The 22,441-nt window shown below is 42.4% G+C and overlaps 1 protein-coding gene across 1 annotated transcript in view; it reads left to right on the forward strand.

The window, feature by feature from the left end:
* Nucleotides 1-16,980: 16,980 nt before the first annotated feature.
* Nucleotides 16,981-22,441, forward strand: part of LOC132831195 (troponin T, slow skeletal muscle-like) — a 42,177-nt gene continuing 36,716 nt past the window's right edge. Inside the window, exons 1-4 of the mRNA XM_060849209.1 lie at nucleotides 16,981-17,215; nucleotides 17,894-17,911; nucleotides 19,629-19,652; nucleotides 19,966-19,989. Of these exons, the coding sequence (XP_060705192.1) occupies nucleotides 16,981-17,215; nucleotides 17,894-17,911; nucleotides 19,629-19,652; nucleotides 19,966-19,989 (301 nt within the window). The remainder of the gene's footprint in view (nucleotides 17,216-17,893; nucleotides 17,912-19,628; nucleotides 19,653-19,965; nucleotides 19,990-22,441) is intronic.

The raw sequence follows: 22,441 nt of genomic DNA on the forward strand, positions 1-22,441 counted from the left end.
CAGAGCACCAGGAGGAAACCCACGCAGACACGGGGAGAATGTGCAAACTCCACACAGACAGTCGCCCAAGGCTAGAATCAAACCTGGGTCCCTGGTGCTGTGAGGCAGCAGTGCTAACCACTGGGCCACTGGAAGGTCAATACATGAATGAGCCATGGTATCTCACAAGGTAAAGAAGGCTACATGAGCCGAAAATTGCCTCCAATAAATTAATAGCCTCAAACAAGTGGCAAAGAGGAAAGTGAACACAATAAATTCAATTCATATCAAAGCAGAAAACGTTGATCTGAGCGTTGGCATGTTCAAATCCATCAAGGAGTATGTCCCAGAGTATGAGCAGTATGGCAAGTATATTTTTTATTTTCTAAAAATCAGATAGGCTGACGAACAAATTGCAAGAATTTTATTTTTCACATCCAATAAACCAATGAAGTCACTTCTTCGGTGACAAGTTGTAGAGGGTTCATTCTTCCAGCTGGGTGGAAGAAACCCCTCTGGGAGTCCAGCCTGTGGGATCTGCTTTCAATCAGGATCAACAAGAGGGGAGGCTATATTGGATTTGGTTCTAGGTAATGAACCAGGCCAGGTGTTAGACTTGGAGGTAGGTGAGCACTTCGGGGACAGTGACCACAACTCGGTGACTTTTACTTTAGTGATGGAGAGGGATAATCGTGTGCCGCAGGGCAAGAGCTATAGCTGGGGGCAGGGAAATTATGATGCAGTGAGGCATGACTTAGGATGTGTGGATTGGAAACACAGGCTTCAAGAGAAGAACACTAATGAGATGTGGGGAGTGTTCAAGGAGCAGCTACTGCGTGTCCTCGATAGGTATGTACCAGTCAGGCATGGTGTAAAGGGCCTTGTGAGGCAGCCGTGGTTTAGTAAGGAATTGGAGTCCCTTGTGAAAGGGAAGAAGGCGGCATATGTAAAGATGAGGCGTGAAGGTTCAGTAGGGGCGATTGAGTGTTATAAGGTAGCCAGGAAGGAGCTAAAGAGGGAGCTAAGAGAAGCGAGAAGGGGACATGAAAAGTCTTTAGCTGGTAGGATTAGGGAAAACCCAAAGGCTTTCTATAGGTATGTCAAGAATAAAAGGATGACTAGGGTAGGTATCGGTCCAGTCAAGGATAGTAGTGGGAAGTTGTGTGTGGAGGCGGAGGAGATTGGAGAGACATTAAATCAGTACTTTTCCTCAGTATTCACTCAGGAACAGGACACTGTTGCTGATGTGAATATGGAATCACAAATAATTAGAATGGATGCCCTGGAAATATGCAGGGAAGAGGTTTTGGGAATATTGGAAAGGATGAATATAGATAAGTCTCCTGGGCCTGATGGCATTTACCCCAGGATCCTATGGGAAGCTAGGGAGGAGATAGCAGAGCCATTGGCCTGGATTTTTATGTCGTCGTTGTCAACAGGAATAGTACCAGAGGACTGGAGGATAGCGAATGTGGTCCCATTGTTCAAGAAAGGGAGTAGGGATAGCCCTAGCAACTATAGGCCAGTGAGTCTGACTTCAGTGGTGGGCAAAGTCTTAGAGAGAATGGTAAGGGATAAGATTTATGAACATCTGGGTAGGAATAACGTGATCAGGGATAGCCAGCATGGTTTTGTGAAGGGCAGGTCGTGCCTCACAAACCTTATTGAGTTCTTTGAGAAGGTGACCAAGGAAGTGGATGAGGGTAAAGCAGTAGATGTTGTGTATATGGATTTTAGTAAGGCGTTCGATAAGGTTCCCCATGGTAGGCTAATGCTAAAACTTCGGAAGTATGGCATTGAGGATACATTAGAGGTTTGGATTAGGAATTGGCTGGCTGGAAGGAGACAGAGGGTAGTAGTTGATGGATTATGTTCATCTTGGAGCGCAGTTACTAGCGGTGTACCACAAGGATCTGTTTTGGGACCATTGCTTTTTGTTATCTTTATAAATGATCTAGAGGAAGGACTTGAAAGCTGGGTAAGCAAGTTTGCGGATGACACAAAAGTCGGTGGAGTTGTGGATAGTGAGGAAGGAAGTGGTAGGTTACAGCGGGATATAGATAAGTTGCAGAGCTGGGCGGAAATGTGGCAAATGGAATTCAATGTAGCTAAGTGCGAAGTCGTTCACTTTGGTAGGAATAACAAGATGATGGATTACTGGGCTAATGGTAGGCTACTTGGTAGTGTGGATGAGCAGAGGGATCTTGGTGTCCATGTACACAGATCTCTGAAAGTTGCCACCCAGGTAAATAGTGCTGTGAGGAAGGCATATGGTGTACTGGGCTTTATTGGCAGAGGAATTGAGTTCCAGAGTCCTGAGGTCATGTTGCAGTTGTATAAGACTCTGGTGCGGCCTCATCTGGAGTATTGTGTGCAGTTTTGGTCGCCATACTATAGGAAGGATGTGGAAGCTTTAGAACGAGTGCAGAGGAGGTTTACCAGGATGTTGCCTGGAATGGTAGGAAAATCTTATGAGGAAAGGCTGAGGCACTTGGGGCTGTTCTCATTGGAGAAGAGAAGGTTTAGGGGAGATCTGATAGAAGTGTATAAGATGATTAGGGGTTTAGATAGGGTAGATACTAAGAACCTTTTACCGTTAATGGAGTCAGGTGTTACTAGGGGACATAGCTTTAAATTAAGGGGTGGTAGGTATAGGACAGATGTTAGGGGTAGATTCTTCACACAGCGGGTTGTGAGTTCATGGAATGCCCTGCCCGTATCAGTGGTGAACTCTCCTTCTTTATGGTCATTTAAGCGGGCATTGGATAGGCATTTGGAAGTTATTGGGCTAGTATAGGTTAGGTAGGATTCGGTCGGCGCAACATCGAGGGCCGAAGGGCCTGTACTGCGCTGTATCCTTCTATGTTCTATCAAACGAAATTTGTCATCTTTAACCTTCCAGTTCCTCTCCGAATATTTACCTGTCTACCTGACAAGTGCTTATTTGGAGATCGAAATTCTCCTTTTCATCTATTAGCACCAGTCACAGAGTTACATTATCAAGGTCCTGTGTACATATCTAAGACTCCATAAATTATCCCATGTTTAACTGTAATGGCTGAATAGGCTGGGGCTATTCTCCTGGGAGCATTGGAGACTGATGGGTGACCTTATAGGGGTTTATAAAATTATGAGGGGCATGGATCGGATGAATATCTAAGGTGTTTTCCCCATGCTAGGGGAGTCCAAAACTAGAGTGCATAGGTTTAACGTGAGAGAGGAAAGATTTAAAATGGACCTAAGGGGCAACTTTTGCCTGCACCAGGGGTATGTGTGTATGGAAAGTGTATATAGGATATCTGGTTGACATGGATGAGTTAGACTGAAGGGTCTGTTTCCATGTTTTACAGCTCTATGACTCTTTGCTGCAGATCCATATCTCAAATGAACTTATAATCCAAATCATTAATGAAACAACATTCCTTACTCTGCATAAGGAGATATCTGCATCTAGCTTTGTCGACTTTTCTGTATTCCTCAGGTTACTTATCTTGGATGATGCAGATCTTTCACGAACAGAAGAGCCAAGATTAGCTATTGAAGATGATTCGGCCAAAACACAAAGTCCATCTTTTTTCCAAGCGTTCGGTATAGATTCTCCAGAGCATGCTATTGAGCAGTGATTGGATGTGACAGGCAGGACAAGTATTACCTGTTGAATGTGCATACCACTATTCCGGAGGCTGCTGGTGAAGAGCTTAGTCAATATGTCAGATTTGGTCATATTTCACAATATTGTGCAATTAGGCAGGGATAAAATTAGCAGAGATGTCTCATACCAATCTACTCACACCAAGTTCAAAGCAAGTCTTCTGAATAGAAAACAAAGAACTGCAGCTACTGGGAATTGCTGGAGAAACCCAGGAATCTGGTCTGGCAGCATCTGTGGAGAGATTAAAGCAGAGTTACCATTTAGAGTCTGGTGACCCATCTTCAGAACAGTTCTGAAGAAGGGTCACTGGACTGAAAATATTAACAAGATTCCCGAGTGCTGCTTTAGAATATTGCCACTCTACGTTCTGCCGAAACCTGTAAAAGCATATCTGTGTGGTATTTGATAGAGTCATCGAGATGTACAGCTCAGAAACAAACCCTCAGTCCAACTTGTCCTTGCCAACCATATATCCTAAATTAATCCATTCCCATTTGCCAGCACTTAGCCCAGATCCCCCTAGAACCTTCCTATTCATGTACCCATCCAGATGCCTTTTAAATGTTATAATTGTACCAGCCGACACCATTTCCTCTGGCACTACATTCCATACCATGTGACTGTTAGCATCTATTATCTCTCATGGTTGTGGTGGCAAAAAAACCAAAATCCATAGTTAGTTTTTTGGGAATCTGTGAATAGAATAACCACAAAATATCATTCACATTACTTCAATGTTCTATCTTTGATAACTTCCTGCAGTATGTGCTATCCATTCATTTCTAACATTGCAAGGAGAGATACAGATTAAGTATACAATGTTCTGAGGGACTTGTGTTTTTTTCATTCTGTATTCCTTTGACAAGACCTATGAAAAATTGTCTTCCATCCCCTCACCTCTGCACTTCTTTTCTGTCATATTGTCCTCCTGTTGTGACACTCCTATCCACCCCAATGTGACAATACAATGGCTTTTAGTTCTGTACTGCAAGTTCCCATGCAAATCTTCCTTACTTCCTTATTATTCCTCACACATATGTCTCTCCTCATCACTGTTATGAGTAAATCAGTAGTTGACTGCTATGAACATATGGCTAATTTTCAACTGAGTCAACCATGATTCCTGTTTGTTTGTAGATATAGAGCCAGCTGGGCTGTGAATCCTTCCACTGTTGAATGTCCTTTGGACAGTCGCTGGGTTTACAATTGTCATGTGAACCAAGAAACATAGGAGCAGAATTAGACTGTTTGGCTCATCATGTCTGATATGCCTTTGAATGTGGCTGATATGTTTCTCTACCCCATTCTCTGACCTTCTCCCCATTGCCTTTGATCCCCTTTCCAATCATACCTATCTTTGTCTTAAATACACTCCATAGCCGTCTGTGGCAATGTGTTTGACAAATTCACCAACCTCTGGCTGAAGAAATTCCTCCTCATCTCAGTTCTAAAAGGTTGTCACTTCACTCTGAGGCTGTGCCTTTGGCTCCTAGTTTCTCCTAATGGCATAAACATCTCCACATCCACTCTATTCAGACTTCCCAGAATTCTCAGAATGTAAGATTTAATTGTTTCCTTCCTCCTCTTTCTAAGTTCCATTGAATTGACCTGGTTTCCTCAACCACTCTCACATGACAAGCCCTTCATTCCCAGGATTATTCCTGGAAACCTCCTCTGGACACCCTCCGACACCATCAAATCCTTCCTCAAATAAGGGCCCAGAACTGTTCACAATATTCCACATGTGGCCTGACCAGACCCTTATATGGCCTCAGCAGTACATTTCTGTTCTTGTATTCTAACCATCTTGAATTGAATGCTAACATTGCATTTGCCTTCCTAACTGCCAGCTGAACCTGTATGTTAACCTTAAGAGAATCCTAAACCAGGACTACCAAATGAAATAACTCAACAGAGGCAGGTATCCCATCGCCAAGTCATCCTTTATTTAAACATCCAGCTCCCTCAGAGCCAGCTCTCAGTGTCAACAGAACCTTTGACACAGCTGTTTATATTTGTCAGCCAGGGCTCCCTGATTGGACCAGACTAAAAGCTCCAATCATGGAACTCACATTCTATGAGGTCCTCCTGGCTGACCTTGTTACAATCACTACATCCCTCCCCCTCTGGGTCTGTAGACAAAGGCCGGTTTTTTTTTTGTACCCCCCAGGGACATTTTAGCACAGGGTCAGGCTCCTGAATTCTGCCTCTGGAACGGGCAGTAGCTCATCCCTTGCATCTGCAGTGTCTCGGAAAAAAATAATTCTCCTCTTCAGGCAGCAAAGGCATCAAGGTGGCCATGTTCATCTCAGATGAAGAAGTATCATCAGTGCTCAATGGAGAGAGAGGGAGAGAGAGAAAACCCACAAGTTCCAGAACAGTAGGAAAGGCAGTCGAGGAGCCAGGCATGTTTTGCTCCTACATTGTTTGCTGTTGTATGCTCCATGTACTTGCTCAAGGCTGTCACACTTATCTAAACTTTACACATCACTGGACCTGACCTTGTGTTGACCATGCCTTTACCCATGCAAGGCCTTACCTATGTCCCCTGAAGTGAACTGTCTGTCTTGCTTAGCGGAGTGTTGTATTTGGAATTCATGTTCCTGATATTATTTCACACTCCCCCCCACCCCCCACTCCCCCCCCAGATCGGGGAAGATCAGATTTAACTTGTTGCAGACTCTTCTCCCTATCAGCAACTCTGCTGGAACTATCCCGGTAGTTGCATAAGGGATGATCCTATGATAAATAGAAACGGGGACAATTTGGTATCTCGTGAAGCTGTCAGGCTGTTTCTTAAGCCTGTCTTCAAAGATTGGACTGCTCTTTCTGCCAGACTATTGGGTGATCGATGGAATGAAGCTTTTATGTCAAATGCCACTCAAATACTCAAATTTCCTAGTAGTAAATGATGTCCTGTTATCTGTGACCAACACATCTGGGAGTCCATGTATTGCAAAAAACGTGCACAATTTTTTTATTGTGATCCCTGTGTTTGACGAATGAATTCCATAAATGTCCAGCCATTTCGAGTGGGCGTCCACAATGCCTAAGAACATTGAGCTCATGAAAGGACTGTAAGTAAGGTTAATCCAGCCATTCCTATGAATGTGGGGGAGCTGCTGGCAGTAATTTTTGTCGTTGTTGGCATTGGGGCACTGCCCCACCAATGCAGCTATGTCTGCATCCAATCCTGACCAGCAGACATAACTGCTGGATGATTCTGTTAGAGTTCAGCCAGTATCTGGCACTGATCTTTGCTTGGGGTAATCACTCTTGATCCCCCTAATAATATGCCAACCTCTACTGTGATCTGGTTTCTCCGAGTCCAAAAAGATTTCCGTTCTGGTTGTGACAGCCCTTTGGTTTCCCCCATCACCACCAACTGTTTCAGTTTTTCCAGGAACAGATCTTTCTGTATCGAACATCTGATATTGTCAGCTGTGACTGGAAGTGTGTCTAGAAAACTTAAACCCATTACGGACTCTTCCAGTTGTGCTACCACCGGTGGTGTATCAGCCAGTGGGAGACAGCTCAGTGCATCCTTTATTTTGATTGGTTCTGATTTGGATGTTGCTAAGCAATTTAGCTGTTCCAAGCCAGATGCAGGTGGGATTTCCAGGGTGTGCACTCTCTTGGATACCGGCCTGTGACTTCTCTTACTCAGTTTAGGTCTAGTGGGACTCTTGTTGTCTCAAGTCTGCATATTGGCAGCAACTACAATGGATTGCTAGTGCAGATCCTGCAGAAAAGTTTAACCATTTGGCCAAGGTTTAGCTTTGTTTTGGGGTTTTACTGTGGGCTGACCTCGAGTCCCTCTGTTCAGGATATGTCCTGAGTGAGACTATACAATTGCCTTCACGCAAGTGGTATTCCCCAAGCTGTCTCTCTCTCTCTTTCTCTCTCTCTCACTCTCTTTCAGAAAAACTTCTTGAAGATCTATTTACTCCACCATGGCTCTTCAACTTTTTTTCTTCCCATCTTAGACCAAGTTTAGTGAAGTGATCACCCAATCTACCTCTCGTCTTCCAACGTAAAGGAGACTGCACATTAGCAACAAACTAACAACATTAAATTGAAAGAAGCATGAGTAAATCATTGTTTGGCCGGGAAGGAGTGTTTGTGGTCCTTGAAAGAGAGGGAGTGAAGATCAGGTTTTGCATTTGCTGTGTTACCTGGCAATGTTGTATGGGAAGAGGAGTCTGGGTGTGGTGGAGGGAACCATGCTACAGGGGGGCATCTCATCAGATGTGACGTCATGACAAATGATCCATTGAATGTATTCTGTAGGGACGCTAAGGAGCCCTGACTTGGTTCTGGGCAGGAGCTGGTGAAGAGGTGATTACAAATGGCACAAGAAATGGATTTTGTACAGATGAAAAGCCAGTCACCGTGGCCAAAGAGGAATCGTCATCTCTGGGAAGGGATGACAGACATGAAGTACCTGATGAAGGCTGCATTGTTCAAAGAGATGCAACAATGATGAGAAACTGATGGAAAATAATTGAGTCCTGACAAGAAAGTGGAGTGGGAAGAAAGTGCAGCTTATTCCTATGTTAATATTTTTATAAGTCACCATACAGGGCTGCTCTCTCATTAGAGAGAGAGAGAGAGACAATGGCTGGCTGTTTTACCTGAGGGTCACCACACCTCAGGTGAGGGGAGAGGTTGAGAACGTGGGACCTTAATGGTGACCTCAACTTGAGTGGGAATTGAACCCAGGCTGTTAGAATCATTCTTTATCAGAAAACCAGACAACCCCTAACTGGTCTAACTGACCCCTTGAGAACTAAAATGATTCAATAATTTTTTTAATGAAACACAATTTCTTACCATGCCTATTATTATTCTCCTGGATTGCTCATGGGATTTCAGTTTTTAATTCATGGGCAATCAACAGCAGTCTCAGAGGGTGGGAGACTGTTTCTCACAGCCTGCTATGTTGCACAGGAGGGCTGATATAGATAATGACAAAAAGGCTGTGGGTGTGCATCAGATTCCTCTCGTTCACAGCTGCAGGAAAAATGACAAGGTTGTTGAACGACCTTTTAACTCAGCCAGTGTGTTCTCTTTTCGGTCGGAAAGCATTTCAAGCACATTCTTCTGGGATTAAGCCGTTCATTCAAAACCTCACCGATTTCTCAGAATAGCCCTGATCCAGCAGTGAGGGTTACAAGAGATGAGTTTGTGTATTCCATATTGTATTTCTGAGACCTTGCTGACCAAATGTTGAATACAGCAAGAGGGATTATGTCAACCAGAGTAGCATTGTGTTCCCTGAGGATGCGGAACCTGATAGGAGCAGTGAAATGCCCAGCTGTCAATAGGGTGTTGAGAAAAGACTCATACTCCTTTAATGGTGCTGTTCCTGAATTGTTGGAGTCATGGAGAGTTGGCCAAGGTTTGGGAGGGTTGAAAATAAACTGAATAACTGAAATGCAATCAGACTTTTATATTAAATCCCGGCTCGTTATTCAGTAATGTAACCTTTCAAAAACATTCAAAGTTACAACAACAAAGTATTTGATATGCAATGCAAATGGCATTGGCTCCTACCTGACTAAACTCTGGAACACACGTAGAGGGACTTTAAAGACTGGTGTGATTTGCACTTGCCCTGGACCATATCTATCCCATTGTTCTCATCCCATTTGCTTCTTTCCCCTTCCAAGACAAAAAAGGTTCCTTTCACCTTCCCACTACATTCAACAATCAGTCTCTCCCACTTCTACTTTCTCTACAACAATGCCAGTAGCAATGCTCCATTAACACCTAGTGGCTTTGACTTATCTGATAGTGCAATAACATGTTGGTTGTCAGTCTGTGACACTGACTGGTACCCATTCACCAACATAGCTGTGCGTTGGCAGATTGTGAATCATTTCCTGGTCAGTGACAGACCATGCATTGATACTTAGCGAGGGACCCTTCCCAAATTGGTGACCTATTCAAAGGTGTGCTATGCATTGATGTCTGTACAATGGCAAATAATGCAAAGTATCTAACCAGTCATCTGCTTTGGTTAATAGATTGCTGACTGATTACATATTATGGAATGCTCATTGACCAGTAGGTGTTGATATCTGGTGAATTATGTGCCCTGCATTGGTTTACATTTCAGAGGTTGGGATATCTGGTTGGCATGGACGGGTTGGACCAAAGGGTCTGTTTCCATGCTGTACATCTCTATGACTATGACTCTATCTGCACTTTTCGGGATTAGAGTAGTGCTGGAAAAGCACAGCAGTTCAGGCTGCATCCAAGGAGCAGGAAAATCGACGTTTCGGGCAAATTCTTGATGAAGGGCTTTTGCCCGAAACATTGATTTTCCTGCTCCTCGGATGCTCCCTGAACTGCTGTGCTTTTTCAGCACCACTCTAATCCAGAATCTGGTTTCCAGCATCTGCAGTCATTGTTTTTACCTTTTTATCTATCTGCATTTTTGTCTAATACCACTTAATTGCTGACTTACAGGTTTGAAGAGGAAAATGATGACAAAATAGAATCCCTACAGTGTAGCAGTAGGACATTTGGCCCATCAAGTCCAGACTGACCCTCCAAAGAGCATCCCACCCCGATCCATCCCTTACCCTAACTCTGCATTTCCAGTGGCTAATCCACCTTGCCTACACAAACCTGGACACTATGGGCAATTTAGCATTGTCAATCCACCTAGCTTGCACATCTTTGGACTGTGGCGGGGAAACCTGAGCACCCAGAGGAAACCCATTCACATTGGGAGAATGTGCAAACTCCACACAGACAGGGTGGAATCGAAGCCAGGCTCCTGGCACTGTGAGGTAGCAGTGCTAACTACTGAGCCACTATGCTGCCTAATGAATGTATTGAAAAGTTTATAACTTCTTGAACTATGCATTTAATTATTTGTATTTTGACTGCAGGTAGATTACAGGCTCCATCATGTCAGACTCTGAGGATGTTGGTGAATATGGGTAAGTAAATTGAATTTGTTTTTTGCTGTTCCCAATTTTCTTGCCCCATTCTCCACCTGGTAATGGAGATGTGGGAATGCTTTCATCCAGTCTGAGAAACGTTCAGTAATTAAGCCAGCAGAGACTGGGGACAACTCCAATGCTCAGATTTATGTCACATTTCAAACCTCTCAGAATTGACAAGGCAAATATGCGATAGATGTTTCGTCTTGTGGGAGATTCTAGAATTAGGGGTCACTGCTTAAAAATAAAGGGGCACCCATTATAGACAGAGGGAAGCTTGAGAAGGGCAAATTTCTGTCATGGGGGTGTGAGCCCTTGCAACTCCCTCCCTCAAAAGGCAGTGGGTGCTGAATCATTACATATTTTTAAGGCAAAGGTCAATAGATTCTTGATGATTAAGGGGGTGAAAGGTTGTTGGGAGATATGCAGGGATGTGGAGTTGGGTTTGGAGGGATATGGGCCGGGTGCTGACAGGTGGGACTATATTGGGTTGGGATATCTGGCCGGCATGGACTGAAGGGTCTGTTTCCATGCTGTACATCTCTATGACTCTATGACAGACATGGTCTTAATGAATAGCATAGCGGGCTGGAAGGGCAGAATGGCCTACTCTTGTTCCTTATTGAAATGTCCAATATTCTAACGTTGTCACTTACTAACCATTCACCCTCCAGAGGTTTATTTTCTTAAATCTTTCATGGGATGTTAGTATAACTGACAGAATCAGAATTCATTGACGATCCCTAATTTCCTTTGAACTGAGTTTGGGCAAGTTCGCACTGCTGCCTCACTGCGACAGGGGCCCAGGTTTGAATCCACCCTCAGGCAACTGTCTGTGTGGAGTTTGCACATTCTCCCCGTGTCTGCGTGTGTTCCCTTCAGGAGCTCCCGTTTCCTCCCACAGTCCAAAGATGTGCAGGTTAGATGGATTGGTCATGCTAAATTGTCAATGGTGTCCAGAGATGTGCAGGCTAGGTGGGTTAGTTTTGGGAAATGCAGGTTTACAGGGATAGGGTAGGAGGGTGGGTCTGGGTGGGATGCTGTTTGGAGGGTTCATGTGGACTTGATGGGTTGAGTGGCCTGCTTCCACACTGTGATTCTATGGTGCTATGATTGGTTTGATAGACAATTTGAGTTGGGTGCACAAAGTCTTCCAGTGTTTAAGGTTGCTAATTTGGTTCAATGTGCTCCTAGAGGTTTCATCATAAGCCCTCCAAATCCAGAAAGTTCCTGCTATTGCTACTGAACATCCAACGAGACCATCCTTGAGGCAGTCCATGCTGGGAAAGTAAACTAGATTATTCTCAACTGCCGAACAAAAGCCCTGTTCTCCCCAGTCTCCAAAACCTTTAGAAATAGATCTCATTAAAGGAAATGAACTAATCATGTTCCCCTTAGTGTGGTTCATAGCAGTGTCCGAGCAATTAATTTTCAGTTCTTGGATACTGGAGGTTTGTCAGCTCTACTAGGACACCATTACCAGGACCTTATTTCTGTCATTTTCAATAATGCATGAAAGAAGTAAGCATTACAAACAACCCAAAAACTACAAATACATCACTGAATGTTAGTCTTTTCATTATGAATGCCACAATGCAGACATATTTCTCCCACATTTCATTGAGATAGTTTCACCCCCTGCACCAGTTTGTGGATGCTGCTTTAGCTCATTTTCTGTTATTCCCCCCCCCCATTCCGTGTTCCTAGAATCACACACTGGGAGGGATTGCTTAGGAGGGGAAGTATTGAAAGAAAGCATTACACAGACTTACAGGACTTTGGCCCGTGCCATACATACTTAGTCGGAAGTCACCTGATGAAGGAACAGTGCTCTGAAAGGTTGTGATTTCATATAAACCTGGTGTCGTGTGACTTCTGACTTTGTCCACCCAATTTCTAACACCAGCACCTCAGTATCATATGCACATACAAACAGATCTCCTGCCACTCTTCTTTATTTAACCCTATCTGTATAACCTGTTCCTTTCCCCCTCGTATATAAATCTAGGTTTTCCTAAAATACGCCTTTTTTTCCCTCAACTACTGTATCCACTTTACGTTGACATTCTTGTGAATGTCCTGGTGTGTGCAAGATGAAAGTCTTCAAAAAGATGTGTCTGTTTTCAACAAAACATCTGCCTTATTGAACTACTAAAGCTTGCACTAATAACCAATTTTGTTTTCTCCCTAACAGGGAACAGCAGGAAGGTATGTGTCATTTTTTACTCTTTTAACCTTTGATGTGATAAAATGTGTGGTTTCAACTTAGTTGCAATACTCGTTTGTGAAATTGCAATAATTTCAATACTGTGGCAAAGATGTTGTAAGTATCCTTTAACTGATTTTACCCAGTCAATCATCTTAAACACTGCTGACTGGTCAGCAAACTCAATCTAATTTTGATTGCCAAGATTTCTATAATCTGCCTTCACCATGATGATGAACTTCAGCCACCTAGGAGTTTAAGCTCAAGCTTAATCTTTACTTTAGAACACCTTCTCTGAAATATAACATATATAGAGTCATAGAGATGTACAGCACAGAAACAGACCCTTAGGTCCAACCCGTCCATGCCGACCAGATATCCCAACCCAATCTAGTCCCACCTGCCAGCACCTGGCCCATATCCCTCCAAACCCTTCCTTTTCATATACCCATCCAGATGCCTTTTAAATGTTGCAATTGTACCAGCCTCCACCACTTCCTCTGGCAGCTCATCCATTCTTGTAATTTTCCCAGAAGCACTCGGATGTCCAGCGATACATGAATTCAAACAGCAAAGGCAATAACTGTGCAGGTACACTGTGGTGTCAGTTTTTTTCTCTCTCTCTCCTACACTGACCTCACTATGTGCTTCCTTTGTCTGTTCTTCGCCCTGTTAAAAGTGCTGTTGTTTTGACTTTTTTCCCCAAAGTTTCAAAACAATGCAACAGCATATGATATGAAACAGTACTTCCTGCTCCTGGAATTCATGGAAATCACCTCCAACACCTAACATACCTCAAAAAAAGGAGCAGCTATTACAGCCAGAAATTTTTCCCGTCCTCCATCTTGGATTACCCAGAATCCTTCTGCCTTCTATGCCCTTGCTATATATAGAGAGAGGGCATAGGAGGCAGAAGCAGAAGATACACTCAGTGTAAGTGTGTCCTTTCAATCTGAAGGGGTCTTCACTTTTTACAGGACAAAAGCCCACCTTGGTACATACAAACATATGCATTAAGAGCAGGAGTAGACCATTCCACCCCATAGATCTGCTCCACCATTTGATAAGACCACTTCTGAAGACTGGACCCGAAATGTGAACTCTGTTTTCTCTTGCCAGATGCTGCCAGTCTTGCTAAGTTTCTCCAGCAATTTCTGATTTTGTTTTAAATTTTCATCATCTGCAGTTCCTTGTTTTAAGATAGGGTCATAGAGATGTACAGCATGGAACCTTTGGTCCAACTCGTCCATACCGATCAGATATCCTAAATTAATCCAGTCCCATTTTCCAGCATTTGGCCCATATCCCTCTCAACCCTTCGTATTCATATACCCATCCAGATGCCTTTTAAATGTTGTAATTGTACCAGCCTCCACCACTTCCTCTGGCAGCTCATTCCATACACACATCACCCTCTTTGCAAAAATGTTGTCTTCTTAGGCCACATTTAAATCTTTCCCCTCTCACCCTAAACCTGTGCCCTCTAATTTTGGACAGCCCCACCCAGGGAAAAGACCTCATGACTGATTTGATTATAGCCTTATATCTACTTTCCTTTCTGCCTCCTATACCTTCAGTTTGTCATTTATCAAAAGTCTATCCAACTCAGGGTGAAAAAGTACTAAATGATTCAGTCTCCAGCGTGTTCTGGGGAAAAATATTCCAAGGCCTAAGGATAGTTTGGTAAAAGAAAATTCTCATCCTGTGTCTCAATGGGAGGCCCCGTATTTTTAAACTGTACCACCTTGCTCTAGACTCTCCTAAACGTGGCAACATCCTTTCAGAATCCATCTTATTGTGTCCCCTCAGTGTTTTATATCTTTAAATTAAACCATCTCTCTTTCTCCTAAACTCCAGTAGGTATAGGCCCAACCTTTTTGTCCAAAGCGATCTCTTCATCCCAGGAATCAGTTGAATGAACTTTTCACTGAAGAGCTTTGGAACCAGGACCAGGTGGATCTTATTGACAATGAGTTCCCTGATTGGATTGTTAATCTGGGTGAATCAAGGAGCTCTGGATGACGGAGATAAACAGGATCTTCAAAAGGTCTCTTCAGTTACAGGACTGGTTCTGGGCTGGCTGGTCTGGGCCCATGTACTGTGTACACGTATATAAAGGGTGTCTTGGTGATAGGACACCAGCCTCTGTGCAATCATTTCAAAGTTATAATGCAATTTTCTCCTGTCTTAAGCAAAGAAATCAAAACTGTACACAGCACACCAAATATGGCCTCATCAATATCCTGTGCAACTGTTAGCAAAGCTTCTTAACTTATATATTCCTACTGACTCTAAAATCCACTGATCAGAAACCAGAATCAGTCCTTCATCTAAAAAAAAAATTCATGGAATGTGGGGATCACTCGCTGGACAACATTTATTTCTTATCCCTAGTTACCCTTCAGAAGGTGGTGGTGAGCTGCCTTCTTGAACTGCTTCAGTCTATTTGATGTCGGTACACCCACAATGCTTTTAGGAAGGGAATTCCAGGATTTTGACCTTATGATGTTGAACAGACAGTGATATATTTTCAAGTCAGGATGGAGAGTGGCTTGGTGGGAAACTTGTTGGAGGTAGTGTCCCCATGTACCTGCTACCCTGTCCTTCTAGATGGCATTGGCTGTGGGTTTGGAAGGTGCTGTCTAAGTGAATGTCTTCAAGGCATTGAACCAGCCTCCACCACTTCCTCTGGCAGCTCATTCCATACACATATCACTCCCTGTGTGAAAATGTTGTCCCTTAGATCCCATTTAAATCTTTCCCCTCTCACCCTAAACCTATGCCCTTTAATTTTGGACAGCCCCACTGCTGTTACTGAGCAATGGTTTTAGAGAGAATGAATATTTATGATATGATGCCAATCAAATGGGTTGATTTGTTCTGGATGGTGTTGAGTTTCTTGAATGTTGCTGGACCTGCATTTATCAAGACAAGTCAGATCCCATCAGATTCAAGACTTGTGCCTTGTAGATGGTAGACAGGGCTTTGGGAGGTTGAGAGGTGAGTTATATCAAGTCTCTGATCTGCTTTGGTGTCCAGTGTTTATCTGGCGAGTCCAGTTCACTTTCTAAACAATGGTAACCCCAAGTTGTTGGTAGGGGGAATTGAGAAATGGTAATACAATTGAACATTGAGGGGTGATTTAAGTCATCATTGGACAAGCATATGGACGTACATGGAATAGTGTAGGTTAGATGGGCTTCAGATTGTATGACAGGTCGGCGCAACATCGAGGGCCAAAGGGCCTGTAGTGGGCTGTAATGTTCTAATGAAAAACAATGTGATTGTAAGTCTGACTAGTAATTTTCATCTTTGCGGAAATGCAACGATTGAGGGATTTATTGTCAACAGAGGATCATTCAACTGACAACAGTGCCGAGAGTCATTGGCAAATAACTCTACAGGGAATCTCACTGTCCAGCTGGTCTTTGAGACAGTTCTCAACAATACCTTCCATTAAAGACTTTATGACAGTGCAGGGTTTGCTAATGCTCTGTTCAGATGCAGACATGCATTAGTACCAGCTATTCTACAGCTTCCAGGTCTCCAATAGTGGATCATGGAGTATGACTGGCAAGGTCAGCATTTGTTAGCCATTTCTTATTGTCCTTATGCTCAGTGGCTTGCTGGTCCATTGCAGACAGCAGTTAAGAGTGAACATGTTACTGCGGATCTGAAATTTCATGTAGATCATCCACTTAAGGATAGTAGATATCCTAATCTAAAGGGAATGAGTAAACCAAAGTTTTGTATAGCAATCAATGACTGAGCTATCTTTCAATTCCAGATTAATTAATCACATTTAAATGCCACCAGCTCAGATTTGAACTCTTGTGCCCAGAACATTAGGTTAGACCTCTAGATTACTAGCCTGGTGATATTACCACTACAGCCCCTTGAACCTGGACTGAAAGGAGGAAACATTAGTACCAGCAAGACAAGTCGATGTCCAGCACAAAATATCTACAACCAACCCAGAATATGTTTACCTATTCACCATTGTTCATTTGTTTGCAATACAAACTTAAAACCAACAGTACAAGCTGTCAGTTAACTAAGCTACGGTGCAGTGAAAGAAGCCAATAGCCAACAGAAATGAAATTAAATCTTCTATCGTCCCAGTGGACAATGGGCTGTTCTCTCATTGGAGGGAGCCAACTGGTGGTGAGTTTAATCTGAGGACTGCCATGACTCAGGCTGTGGATGAGATTCAGAAGTTCGAGCCTACATGGCAACCTCAGCTGGTTCACGAATTGAATGTGTGCTACTGGTTTCACAAAGCAAACATTAAGCTAACTGGGTTAACCAGCCCCATTAATCCAAATAGCCAGCAGATCAAGTTAATGAATAACAAAACAAACCAAGATCCAGCAGATCAAGCCAGGGTCCATTCCCCATCTCCAAGTAACAAAATCAAGAATGGTATTTGCACATAATCTCTGCCTTACCCCAAGTAGATAATAACGTGTAGATTAGGAAACTGAAAAAGAAATGATTTTCAGATGGGACCAAAAAGTGGTTGGTCAAGTTATACCTGGAATCATTTTTTTGCTCTGGAAGTTTCCAAATGAAAAGATCGAGTAATTATGGTGTTGAAGATGGCTCGTTGGCCCATCAAATCCAGGCTGGGTTTATGTAGAGCTGTCCATTGTCTCACTCTGTTCCTCAAACTTATTTCCCTCAAGTGTCCATCAATGTTACAAGAGTTTGTTGTACAAAGTTAAAACTCACACAACACCAGGTTATTGTCCAACAGGTTTAACTGAAACACTAGTTTTCGGAACGCCGCTCCTTCATCAGGTGGTCGTCAAGGTCCGGTGTTCCGAAAGCTAGTGTTTCAGTCAAACCTGTTGGACTATAACCTGGTGTTGTGTGAGTTTTAACTTTGTACACCCCAGTCCAACACCGACATCTCCAAATCACGACAAGACCTTGTGTTATACTAGTTAGCACTTGTTCATAAAGCCATAATTTTATTAATGACTGTTTTGTAAAGGTAATGTACAGGAAACCAGTGGTTTTGTTGCAGGCCTCCTTGTCAATGCCACACTGCCTCTTGCTGTGATATATTTGTAATGAGGTTCCTGTTTGCTTTCACAGAGGAAGAACCTGAAGAAGGTACGCAACTCAGTGGTTGCTTTGTTCTCAGCCTGTTTCCATACCAACGTCCAGCGGAGGTGATAGAAAACCTTTATACTTCCTTCCCACTCCAACCCAAACCATTTAATCCACTCAAATGAGCTTGAGACTGTCAAGCTTAGCTGTGGTTTGATTACACTTGATTCTGCAACCTACTAACTGTCTGCTTTAACTTTCCATTCAGTGTTACTTTAGTATAATTACTGACTTCATTATTATAGATTTAATACATTGACTAACCTTTAATCTCTTATGCAAAGGCACCAAGGAAGAGAATATATTTTATCTGTCATTAATGTTCCTTCAGAAATGCTGCAATTATCTGTGCCACCACACACATTTGACATATCCTGACATTGCCTTGGACTGTGGGGTTTATCCCAATTTCTCAACAAAGAGAAATATAGAAAGGTGGACATGCAAAGATTGCATTGAATCTACAACATTATTGCAGACAATTCAGTCAAACCAGGCTATGCTGTGTATTATATTCCACATGAACCTATTCCCACTCTATTTTATCTCATCCCAAAAACATATCCTTCTATTCTGTTCTCCCTCATGTGTATCCCTGAAATGAATCTATGGTATTCCTAGAACCACAGGCCTGGATTTATGCGGAGTTTTGGAGGTTGTGGCTAGCTTTTGAACATTGTGATGGAACCCAGATTCAGAGATTCTGCCTCCATTTATGGCTAATCACATTTTCTAATCTCTTATGCAAAGACATCAAGGAAGAGAATATATTTTATCTGTCATTAATAGTAGGGCAAAAAGGGCAGAGATCACACATGAACTCAGCAAATTCACCTGAAGTCAATGTTCAGCTCAAACAGACTCCCTTTTAATGTAGCAAGGGTCTTATGCCACAGTGTAGGAGTGAAGAATTTTTATAGAGTAGTCACAATTACTCTGCGTATGGAACTATCAGTCTGTCAAGTTATTTAAATCCCCAACCCTTTAGAAAATAAGAAAAGTCAACTTTGCCAATAAGAACTAAAAAACACTCAAGCCACAGCCCTTTAGAAAATTGTAGGAAAAAAAGACCCTGCTTGTTTCAGAGTTGACAAACTCTGTTCTAGCAATTACAATAGCTGTTTATTGATATTGTCCCAAATGTTATAGTTGTGTTATTGTTAATGATTGTCTGCTTCTCACAACCTGCAATTATTCCAGCAAGGAGGGATAAGTTCACAGTTTTAGTTTGAGAGCTCAAGTATATTATTAAAGGATTCAATTGCAGTTATAAATACAAGTCTTTTTTTGGGAATAAGTACTTCACGAGCTTTTAATATTTTGAATGAATACTATTCTTTTGTTACAGTGGAAGTTTAATAGATGTTTAGATCCTTATTTTGTTTCATCTCAGCATGGTTTTTGAGGTTTGCCCATGGTGAACACTGGGTGCATGGAGGGTGCAAGGAGAAAGAGATTGCATTATCTATGACTTGGTGTTTATTTGTACACTGCTGTGCTAAAGTAACTGCCTATTCACCTTGCCATTCCAATTGTCTATTTAGGTGTATGTTAAGAAATCAGGGGAATATGACCATTAAAAAAAATTAGTAATCTTCTATTTGGTGTTCTTATGCAGCCCCCATGTAGACTTTTACATTAACAATGAATTTGTTGCAGAGTTTATTCTCATTTCTGACCATCTTTCTTTTTCCGCGCACACTCTCCTTGCCTTGTGAAGAGGGAGAACAGTATGAGCAGGAAGGTGAGCACTCTATTAATCATCACTTTTGCATCTGAATAAAGCCTTTGACACAAACAGCACAGTGTACTTGGAACTGACTTTCAGATTAGCCCATTCAGAACCCTTGTGTTCCTGTTTTTTAATCAGTGACTCCTGCAGAAAGAGGGAGAGAGAGTTTGTGTGTGTGAGTGTGTGTAAATTAAGGGCCATATATTTCATACTTCTTCAGTTAGATGTATTTTATTTCAGTTATCCATTTAATGTTTCTCCTATATTTGTCACCCACCGATTCCTCCCTCTCATTACTGTCTGTCGTCATGCTTCCCCTTTGCAGAGGTTGAGCAGCCGGAAGTAGAAGGTAGGAGATAATGATATTTTCTCATTTAATTTTAAATTGCCTTGGGGTCACCCAGACTACAATTTTGCAACTTTTACAGTATTAATTGTCTCTTTAAAATGTACTGAAATAACCCTATGTTGATTGGGTAGAAGTTAAAAGACGTAGGATTCAACTGCATGCAAATATTAATTTGTATTTTAACTGTTTTACTGGAATGCTCATACAGGCTCCATTAATAAGGAGTTAATAACATGGAACTAGCGACAGTGTTGGCATTTTTAAATGCTGCAAAAATCACAAAGAGATCTTTCTAAAGTGCATGTTCAGACATGCATCCTTGTATTGGTTGTTATGTTCAATATAATAATTAAATTTAACTTTAATTCCCAGGCTTTTGTTTGTGACAACAAATTGAATGATTAATTGTTATTTTATGCAGCAGCATTTTTTTTAATAACAGGATTCCCAGGGACATTTGACAGACGTTGAGAAAGTTATAATATATCAGGAAGTGACTAGGAGTTCAAAACCCATCTCAGAGATTTAAGCACTTAATCCAGGAGGCAGTCCCAGTCCCAGGACTTTTGGAGATGTTTGTCACTTAGAATCACAGAACCCCCTACAGCGTGGAAGCAGACTATTTGGCCCATCGAGTCCACATTGACTCTCTGAGGTGCATCCCACCCAGATCTACCCTCCCCTATCCTATCCCTGAAATCTTGTCTTTATTATGGCCAATCCACTTCACCTGCAAATCTTTGGACTGTGGGAGAACGCACACATACACAGAATCAAACCCAGGTCCCTGGCACTGTGAGGTGCAAGTGCTAACCACTGAGCCACCATGCTGCCCCTTAGATGAGACATTAAACAAAGGCTCACCTCCCCTCTTGAGTAGACGTAAAAGATTTCAAAGAATAGCAAGGAGAGTTGTGAGCAACATTTATCCCTTAGCCAATGACATCAAAGCCCAACAGTTTATCTGCTCCTTATCAGTTTGCAGTTTGTGGCTGTCGTACAAATTGGCTCCCACATTTCAAGAAATGACTGCAGGGAAAAAAAATGTTCTTTGTTGGAAAAAAGGATTCTGGGTAATCCCGATGGAGGATGGGAAAAATTTCTGGTTGTAACAGCTGGTCCTTTTTTTGAGGTATTTTAGGTGTTGGAGGTGATTTCCTTCAATTCCAGGAGCAGCAATTACTGTTTTATATGCTATTGCATTGTTTTAGAACTTTGGAGAAAAAAAGTCAAAAAGGGAGAAGAGTAGACAAAGGAAGCACATGGTGAGGACAGTGCGAGAGAGAGAGAGAGAGAGAGAGATTGATTGATTGATTGATTGATTGATTGATTGATTGATTGATTGCTGGACATTGGAGTGCATTTGGGAAAATTAACAAACAGTGAAATTAACAACTAATCTTAGAGGAACTGCTGAGCGAAGTTCACAGCACAGAATCAGATAAATTAATCATTGTTTTAAGTCTGTCCAAGAGACAGGCTGCAGTAGTGAGTATAGTGGATTCTTTAATGATTATATGTTTTTGAAGATAAGTCTCTTGATTAAACTTAAAATATAAGCCACAGCTATTAATTTAACTTGGGGCAGTGTTTGTAGAGGAATAAGACGGTGTTATTTTCTGGGTCTGCAGATTGTGAAGGAGCAAAAATGGCCTTTAGTACAGTGATATGTACTTCTTGTCAGATGTGGGAGTTTAAAGAGAGTTTAAGGGTTACTGCGGATTATATCTGCCATAAATGTTACATTTGGATGTGAATCTTATCAGATCGAGTGGATCGGTTGGAGAGACAGATAGAAGCGAAGAGGAATTTGCAACAGCAACAGTATGTGATAGATGGCAGTTATAGGAAGGGGGGAAGTCTCAGATACAATCATATAGATGGGTTAATTCCAGGAAGGGTAAGAGAGGTAGGCAGCTAGTGCAGGAGTCTTTTGTGGATATACCCATTCCAAACAGGTATGCTGTTTTGGAAAATGTAGGGGGTGATGGATTCGCAGGGGAACGTAGCACGAACAGCCAAGTTTCTGGTATTGAGACTGGCTCTAATGCAACGAGGGGTACGTCGGCTTCCAAGCGATCAATTGTGTTAGGGGATTCTGTAGTCAGAGGTACAGACAGACGTTTCTGTGGCCAGCAGCAAAAAAGCAGAATGGTGTGTTGTTTCTCTGGTGCCAGGATCAAGGATGTCTCAGAGAGGGTAGAGAGGGGGAGAGGGGCCAGCAGGAAGTCATTGTCCACATTGGAACCAATGACATTGGAAGAGAAAAGGTTGAGATTCTGAAGGGAGATTACAGAGAGTTAGGCAGAAATTTAAAAAGGAGGTCCTCAAGGGTAGTAATATCTGGATTACTCCCAGTGCTACAAGCGAGTGAGGGCAGGAATAGGAGGATAGAGCAGATGAATACATGGCTGAGGAGTTGGGTATGGGAGAAGAATTCACATTTTTGGAT

The sequence above is a fragment of the Hemiscyllium ocellatum genome, chromosome 33 (genome assembly GCF_020745735.1).
Source record: "Hemiscyllium ocellatum isolate sHemOce1 chromosome 33, sHemOce1.pat.X.cur, whole genome shotgun sequence".
Classification (NCBI taxonomy): domain Eukaryota; kingdom Metazoa; phylum Chordata; class Chondrichthyes; order Orectolobiformes; family Hemiscylliidae; genus Hemiscyllium; species Hemiscyllium ocellatum.